Here is a 9,088-nt window from a genome sequence, read left to right as displayed (position 1 = left end):
GGGATCTCTGTGAATATTTAATATTAATAGTGGAGAAAAGACTTCTCCGCTTTTTTGTCCAAGTAAAGAAAATGACAAAGACTGGAAAGTTGGCCTAGTTTTTCATGAATTTAACTTTTTGTTGTGAGTCCTTTGGGCAATATGAACATCAGACTCTGGTATCAGAACAAAGCTAAAGAATAAAAGGTAGGCTAAGAGTTCAAGGGACTGGTCAGAAGACTGTATGAAGTTACCAACCAAGGGGTGTTTCATAAAGAAGCATGACTTGCATGTATAGTGCCATATCAAGTTTCAAATTAAGCATAAGGAACTAGTCTAGAAAGATAAGTCATTCCTGGATCCTGGACAAGACTGACTTAAAATTTAGAAGACACATTCATTTGGGGAATATAAAAATTAGTGAAAGGGAATAAAGGGAAAGGAGTGAAAATATCAGTGAGGGTGACTAAACATGAGAGACACCTAACTCTGGGAAATAAACAAAGGGTAGTGGAAGGGGAAGTGGGCGGGGAAATGGGTGACTGGGTGACAGGCACTGAGGGGGGCACTTGACGGGATGAGCACTGGGTGTTATACTATATGTTGGCAAATTGAACTCCAATAAAAAAACTAAAAAAATTTAGGAGACAAATGTGCATGCATATAACAGTTCAACATATTTGTGATGTGGTCTTCTCTAAGCCCAGCATACCCCAACATATAGCTGGCTTCTTCTGAATGAATGATTGAGTTATGGAAGGATAGATGGAAGAATGATCAAAGAATAAATATATAGAAGACTAAGTTCATGGAAAGGATATATTAAAGAACCAACAGGTAAACTAAATAAATTAATGAATGGATAAAAAGATGTGGTCTATATATACAATGGAATATTACTCAGCCATCAGAAATGATGAATACCCACCATCTGCTTCAACGCGGATAAAACCGGAGGGTATTATTATTATGTAGGGTATTACTTCACTGGAGTGAAGTAAACCAATCAGAGAATGACAAACATTATATGGTCTCATTCATTCGAGGAATATAAAAAATAGTGAAAGGGATTAAATGGGAAAGGAGAGAAAATGAGTGGGAAATATCAGAGAGGGAGACAAAACATGAGAGACTCCTAACTCTGGGAAACAAACAAGGGGTAGTGGAAGGGGAGGTGGGCGGGGGGTTGAGGTGACTGGGTGACGGGCACTGAGGGGCACTTAACCGGATGAGCACTGGGTGTTATTCTGTATGTTGGCAAATCGAACTGCAATAAAAAAATATACAAAAAATAAAATATGATTAATTAATTAATTAATTAATGTTCAGAAACATGGGTGAATGAACAGGGAATTTCATGGTTTTTAGCCTTTCTAGGTTGAAATGGGATAGTAGGCATGGAATATATGTTAAGTACACCACTGGTTGCTTAAAACTGTACACACACATGCAAACACACATACCATTTCTTTGCTTCCTACTTTGTTGTCTTCTTAGTGCTGAACCTTTACCAGGCTTATGAGTCTGAAGACTTTTCTAAAGAAGGTTAGCTAAACAGTCTGTTCAATTCACTTCTTTGCTTTCTTTTTTCATCCAACAAAAAGCGATAAAGGACCCACCATATGTGCTTCTCATTGGGTGAAGTGTTATGGTATAGAGATACCAAGTAATTTAGAGCATAATCACCTTCATCAAAGAACTATAACATCATTGCTTGAGGGAAGAAAAGAAAAATAAAGAAACATGGCATAAATATTCTAACCACTAACTGTCAAAACAAGATGGTGATTCAGCAATGGCATAAAATGAAGAGTCGCCAATGGTGAGTTAATGAATTAGCACAGAGCGGAAGTATATCAGGTAAGGTCCTTCCGGAAGAGTGTTGATGTAGGATTACATGAAATTTGGTGAGGAGGGGCCTGTGAGAGATAAAGAGGAGGAATCAGTATTGGGTCAGAAAAGCCTTCAGACAATGATCCAGATGTGACCTTGGCAACAAGAAAGACAGAAGGAAAGCAGAATTGTCTCTAAGAGCTTCAGACTGCAATACAGATATGAGAAACATTCATACAAGCCAGTGGGAGGTCTGGAGCAAAGACTGCCCCTTAGAGAAGGCGTGCTCAGTTCACTGACTCCCTGGGAACAGTTTGGCCTCTGCTAAAGCTGCGGTTAATCTCAAAGGTACTGCAACTGGATTCTGTCCACTAACTGGATCCATCACTGATGAATGTTAGGTTCTTTCTTTAAGGTAGACCCAAGTGAAGCACCTCCATGGCTGCCACAGGAGGAGACGGGCATGACAGGAGGAGATGACAGGAGGAGAGCTAACATGACAGGAGGAGAGCTAACACCCTTGAAAAATACATAAGAAAAGGGGAGGCAGAAGTACCAGATGAGAAGCAATAGTGAAAATGCAGGTGAAAATAAAAAAAATTAAAATTAAAAAAAAGAAAAGTTAAATGCAGGTGAAATCCTGATATAGCCACAGATTAACTCTGGCAAGGCAAAATTCTAGATTTGAAAAATTAGGATAGAATGATTTCCCCAGAGTGGCTTGTGAAATTAAATGAGAAAATGTCAAATTTTTAAGAGTGCCAAAGACATATTAGGCCCTCAGTTTAAAAAAAAAAGAAAAAAAGCTAGTTGTTATTATCATTATGTACTATGGGAGTTCAGAGAAGCAAATGATCAAAAAGGATCTCAATAAGAGATCAAAATTAAGATGGGGTAAGATAATAAATAAGATTTCAATTAATTACCCTAAAGGCAGGGCATTTCAAATAGAGCAGATGCTAAAGTAAAAGCAGAGAGAAAGTTATTCCCAAGGGGTGCTCAGGAGCAAGTACACCTTTCTGCCCACAGCAACGAGACCAAAAGAGCTGAGAACAACCATAACATTATCTAAATGCCGTATGATGGAGAATTTGAAGGCAGGCCTTGAATGAAAGTCACTGTATGTAAGAAAGACCTGGTGTCTCAGGATCCTGTAATAGTCTATGTAGACAAATGATGGCATTGAATGAGTTACATCATTTATAATACTTTTTTTAATTTGCAAAAAAAAAATAGTTGCAATAATTCCCTTATTCTTTTGTCCCACACTCAACATTCACACACACACACACACACACACACACACACACAATCATCTTTCAATCTTGTCCCAAAGGGTCAATAATATATGTTAATGTGTGGTATCAATGACAAAAAACTATAGAAAGACAAAATGATACTATTTAAAGCAATTACGAATCTTAGGAGGGTTTTGAAATGGGGTAAGAATAGGTTGGGAAAATGGAGAAGAGAAGACAAATGCTGAAAGAGCCCCCTAAAAATTCTACTACAATGTGTAAAACGTGTCCAGAACACTGCCGACAAAGCAGTGCTCAGCTGAAGAACATAGAATAAATTAGTCATGGACTAGGTCTGTACAAATTCACAAATTTCCTCAGCAGTCTTTAAAGTAAAATTAACAACTATATGGCAATATCATAGAGACTTTGAAACCAAATACTAGACAGGGAAGAGGGGATTCTAGATAGTTGATAAGGGCATATGTGAAACCTAAATAATTAAGAGTGGGAACATAAAAGGAGGTCCCTAATTCTGTAATTGGGTGTAATCAAGACAAGTTTTGAGTCCATCCTATATTTATTTCTAGGAAACGTGCTCTCTAAATGGCCTTGAGAAACCACAGCACCAGCACTGAGTTCATCCTCCTCGGGCTGTCTGCTGACCCCAAAGTCCAGGCTCTGCTCTTTGTGCTCTTCCTGGGGATTTATCTCCTGACTGTGATGGGGAACCTGGCAATGCTGCTGGTGATCAGTGCTGATTTCCACCTCCACACACCCATGTACTTCTTCCTGAGTAATCTGTGCTTCCTAGACCTCTGCTTTTCCTCGGTCACTGTGCCCAAGATGCTGGAGAACCTCCTGTCTAAAAGGAAAATCATTTCAATAGAAGGATGCCTGACTCAAGCCTTCTTTGTGTTTGACGTTGGAGGAACAGAAATTTTCCTGCTCTCTGCCATGGCCTATGACCGCTATGCAGCCATCTGCCACCCTCTGCTCTACAGCCGCATGATGAGCAACCAGCTGTGTGTGAGGCTGGTATGGGCTTCATGGAGCCTAGGTTTCCTGGATGCAGTTATCAACATCCCCCTGGCTATGAACTTGAACTTCTGTGAGGCCCATACCATCCCCCACTACAGCTGTGAGCTGCCCTCCCTCTTCCCTTTGTCCTGCTCTGATGTCTCTACCAACCTCACTGTCCTGCTCTGTTCCACACTCTTGCATGGCTTTGGTACATTCTTCCTGATATTCTTCTCTTATGCACGCATTGTCTCCACCATCCTGAGCATCAGCTCCTCCTTGGGCAGAAGCAAGGCCTTCTCCACCTGCTCCTCCCACCTCACTGCAGTGAGCTTCTTCTATGGCTCAGCTTTCCTCCGTCATCTCATACCAACCTCAGGCTCACCTCTGGAGCTGATCTTCTCCATACAGTATGGTGTGATCACTCCCCTAGTGAATCCCCTCATTTACAGCCTGAAAAACAAAGAAGTAAAGGCAGCTCTAAGAAGAACCTTGGGAAAGTGTTTGCAATGGCACAGGTAGCAAACTACAAAGAGATGACCAATTAGGAAACAACTACAGGCTTCAGGATATCTGTTGAATGGATACTACAATCTTCCTGATGGTTTACTGTTTTAGATGCTAAAAGATACCAGAGAAGAGCTTATGAAAGAGGCACAGAGGGGCACCCGGGTGGCTCAGTCAGTTAAGCATCTACCTTCAGCTCAGGTCATGATCTCAGGGTCCTGAGATTGAGCCCCCCTTCCAGCTTCCTGCTCTGTGATGAGTCTACTTCTCCCTCCCCTCTGCCTGCTGCTTCACCTGCTTGTTCTCTCTCTCTCTCTCTCTCTCTCTCTCTCTCTCTCCCTCTTTCTCTGTCTTTCTGTCAAATAAATAAAATCTTTAAAAAAAGAGAGAAAAGAGGCACATAGGTACCTTGAGCGTGGGGTCAGGGTAGGGGAATGTGGTTCAGATTAAATCCTGCTCAAAGGCAGATCATGGAATATATACTCATGTTGATTAAAAGTTTTAATCATAATTCATTCTTCTGTTGTTTCATTGATACTGAGTAAAACAATGTGTGTGTATTGGATTATTTTTTAGGATTAAATGTACTGAAAGGCACTGAACATTGTAAGATTTACCAAAAAGTGTTGAATGTCAGGAAAGAAAGTTGACTTGAGGTCTGTGGAGGCAACTGAAGAGGAAGCTTTGCAGTTAGACAAAAGTGCTAAAATTCTGGACAGCACAATTAGCAGGTCATTGATTTGGGTGATACCAAGAACTCTATTGTTCTGTTACTTGGAAGTTGGAACATGAGGGAAGATGTCGCTCATTCTAGGTAATACAGGAAAATGTAGCCTTCTGCAACAATTCACCTCCTTCAAGCTTTTTTTGTCCATTTAGTCCATTTGGGGAAAGCAAGGGTTTTGAGTCAATTGTTTTGAAGTAATTTCCTTTTCGTATATTCTAACATGGGTTTATGAAATATGCAATATATATATATATATATATATATATATATATATATATCCAAATCTGTATCTTCTGAGAAAATTTTCTATACCATTTATGACTTTCCTCAAAATAGATTGTTTTAAAATGTGGTAGCTTATACTCGTTCAATGTTATTTATTAACATAATTAATGAAACCCCCAATAATACATGTTATTGATGAGGGACAGAAGCAGGAAAATGTTTACCCTTAGCCAGGAAGGCTGATTTACAGCCTGCATAGTTTCAATAAGTATCAGGCATGTTCTGGTTACTACACTCTTTTAGGGTCTCACTACTGCTTATATTTCTCACAGATAGTTAATATTGAACTGATGATAAGCATCAGAAGAATGTCACAAAAGTAGTTTTATGAGTAGGAATTTAAACAAATTTGAAAAAACTTTAGTAACCTGATACTCCCTGCAGGCCCTCTTCCCTTTGGTTACTAAATAGATAACCACCAGCCTCACACACCAAAAGTACAATTCTTTCTGTCCATGGGTCCTGTCGCAGTGCTACTTAAATAAACTCACTAAGTTACACCATACGATGTCTCAAGAATTCTTCCTTGACTCGCGTTAGATGACCCCACATCATTTTGATTAATAGGTTAAAATACAGTAGTTCTATTTTACTTCATTTTTTCATAAACATATGTTATCATAAAGCATATCAGGTACTGAATCATGCACTAATTAAGAACACAACTGCATTTCCAATTTTTTTAAAAATTTAATTTATTTATTCATGAGAGACACAGAGAGAGGCAGAGACAGAGGCGCCATGCAAGGAGCCTGACGTGGGACTCGATTCCGGGTCTCCAGGATCACACACTGGGCTGAAGGCGGCACTAAACCGCTGAGCCACCTGGGCTGCCCCAATTTTTTAAGTTATATTAAAGAAGCAGATAGGTTAAAGAAAAGATGGTAGTTATCAAAAATAATTCCATCACCCATATTTGGGTATACTTTCTTCTACTGTCCTTTGCACATGAAGATTTTAATGTAATCCATTTACCAAGTAGTCCCAACTCCATGGCAAATACACATGAAACTGATTTTTTTCTAGTTACTTAATTCAACTGGGATCTATAATCTCCATTTCCTTACATTTAAAGATATATCAGCAGATCCTTAATGTTCTGATCACTTTGTTTAATATATGCACATTCTAATATAAGACATATATCTCATTAAAGTCTCACTCCTCTCCTTCTCCAAATGCAGGTTTGAGCTGGGATCTCACAATTCTGAAGAGGCTTAATCTGGCCCATACACATCCCCTCTACCACCTCCTCAAGGTCAGTTCTCCCAATCTGGAGGACAAAAAAGGCAGAGGGAACAAAAAAAAAATTCCTGTAATTTGCCCTATTGTTATTTTCTCACTGTTGATTGTCACTTATTTTCTAGTTATCAATGGCTGACCGCCCCCCCAAAAAAAAATAAAAAATAAAAACAACCTCAGGACAGACTTTATACAAACTGGCTTTGGTGGAGGCACATGGGAATTCTTTGTAAGATCCTGCTAATCCTTCTCAGTGCCTCACTTCTTGGCCTTTTGGCTAAGATCAAGTGTGATCCGCCTCTGCAAGTTCCCTGACTCAGAAGACTTGACTCCTGTTCACTCTCCTCTCTCCTGCCTCTTCTCCTATACCTGCAGCACCCCACAGCTCCTTGTTGCCAAGGGAAACTCCCTAACAACCATCCTAGATGTGACAATTAGGGTCCAAAATCAGCTTTCTACCAAGATGACCAATTGACTCCCCCTGCCAAGGAAATTCATGTATCCTTGCCATGCTAAACAGTGGATAGGCTGGCTGCTGTATATCTACACACACACTCACACCTCTCACACCCATCCCACTCCCACCCCCATCTGTCAGCTTTTCCAATTCTTCTCTCTCTGGCTCAGAGAGGCATAGCGGAAAGATCAGCAAGTCTACTTCTGAAACATGTCTAACAGGACTGAGATCTCAGTCTCTTCCGCTTTGCAGGCATTATCTGTTTTTGTGAGCATTTCTCTTAGGACCCCATTCATTTGGATTCTACAAAAGAAAAGCAATCCTTCCTTCCCTCATGAGAAAAGAAGGAAATGGCTTCTCACAAAAACACTAAACTTCCTGGAAAGGCCAATGAAATGAACACCCTCTCCAATTTGTTCCAATCCCAAACTTTGTATATAAGCAGGGAAGGAGAGGGTTTATTATAACTAGTAGTAACAACATAGGTTCTGCTATCTCTTACTAAGCCTTGTAAAAGGTGTCTGATGCCATTATTGGTAGATATTACCAAATGTAGGGTATTTATGCTGTGGGAATATAAACTTGTTCAGACACTATGGAAAACATCACAGAGGTTCCTCAAAAAAAGTAAGAAGACTGCTAACTTTGGGAAACGAACTAGGGGTGGTAGAAGGGGAGGAGGGCGGGGGGTGGGAGTGAATGGGTGATGGGCACTGGGGGTTATTCTGTATGTTAGTAAATTGAACACCAATAAAAAATAAATTAAAAAAAAAAAAGAAAAAAAAAGTAAGAAGAGATCTACCATATAATCCAGCAATCCCACTCCTTGATAGATACCCAAAGGAAATGAAAATAGGATATCAAAGAGATATATGCAATTCTGTGTTTACTTCAACATTATTCATAATAGCTAAGATATGGAGGCAATCTAAGTGTCCATCAAGAAATAAATTGATAAGGAAGATGTGGTATATGTATACAATTGAATGTTATTCAGCCGTAAGAAAGGGGCATCCTGCCATTTGTAACAACATAAATAAATCTTGACTACTTTGTGTTAAGTGAGATAAGTCAGACAGAGAAAGACAAATACTGTATATCACTTATATATGGGATCTAAAAAAGCCAAAGTCATAAAAACAGAATAAATGATGGTTCCTAGAAGATGGGAGCTTGGGAAATAGGACAGATGTTATTTAAAGATACAACCCTCTGGGGTACCTGGCTGGCTCAGTTGATAGAACATGTGACTCTTGATCTCAGGGTCATGAGTTCAAGCCCCAGGTTGAGTATGGAGCCTACTTAAAAAAAAAAAAATTAAAGATACAACCTTGGGGCGCCTGAGTGTTTCAGTCGGTTAAGAGTCTACCTTCACCTCAGGTCATGGTCCTGGGGTCCTGGGATTGAGCCCCACATCAGGCTTCCTGCTCAGCAGAGAGCCTGCTTCTCCCCCTCCTTGTCCCTCTGCCCCTCCCCACTGCTGTGTTCTTTCTTTTTTTTTCTCTCTTGTCAAATGAATAAATAAAATATTTTTAAATAAATAAAGATACAACCTTGCAACAAGTAGTAAGTAAATCCTAGAGATCTATACACAGTACAGTGAATATAATCAACAGTATGGTACTATAATGTAACATGACAGAGGTGCAAATTACCACTACAATGGCAATAATATTACATAAATGTATCAAAGTAATATGTTGTACACTTTAAATTTATACAATGTTATATGTCAAATATATTTCAATTTAAAAAATAACTCCTAAAAAAATAAATAAATAAAATTAAAAAATTAAAAAA

General features: G+C 39.3%; 1 protein-coding gene across 1 annotated transcript; it reads left to right on the top strand.

Annotated features, from left to right (window-relative positions):
- The first annotated feature begins 3,656 nt into the window (after positions 1-3,656).
- Positions 3,657-4,592, top strand: LOC144297572 (olfactory receptor 8S1-like). The gene has a single exon (XM_077871843.1). It carries the CDS (start codon positions 3,657-3,659, stop codon positions 4,590-4,592), a length of 936 nt encoding a protein of 311 aa, XP_077727969.1.
- The last annotated feature ends 4,496 nt before the right edge of the window (positions 4,593-9,088 follow it).

This window comes from Canis aureus, chromosome 25 (assembly GCF_053574225.1).
Source record: "Canis aureus isolate CA01 chromosome 25, VMU_Caureus_v.1.0, whole genome shotgun sequence".
NCBI classification, from domain to species: domain Eukaryota; kingdom Metazoa; phylum Chordata; class Mammalia; order Carnivora; family Canidae; genus Canis; species Canis aureus.
Note: the sequence above shows the minus strand (reverse complement) of the source record. Positions and strands in the feature narration are given on the sequence as shown.

What these genes read in the sequence shown, in the direction of transcription:
- LOC144297572 (XM_077871843.1), top strand. Translation starts at nt 3,657, where the DNA reads ATGGCCTTGAGAAACCACAGCACCAGCACTGAGTTCATCCTCCTCGGG.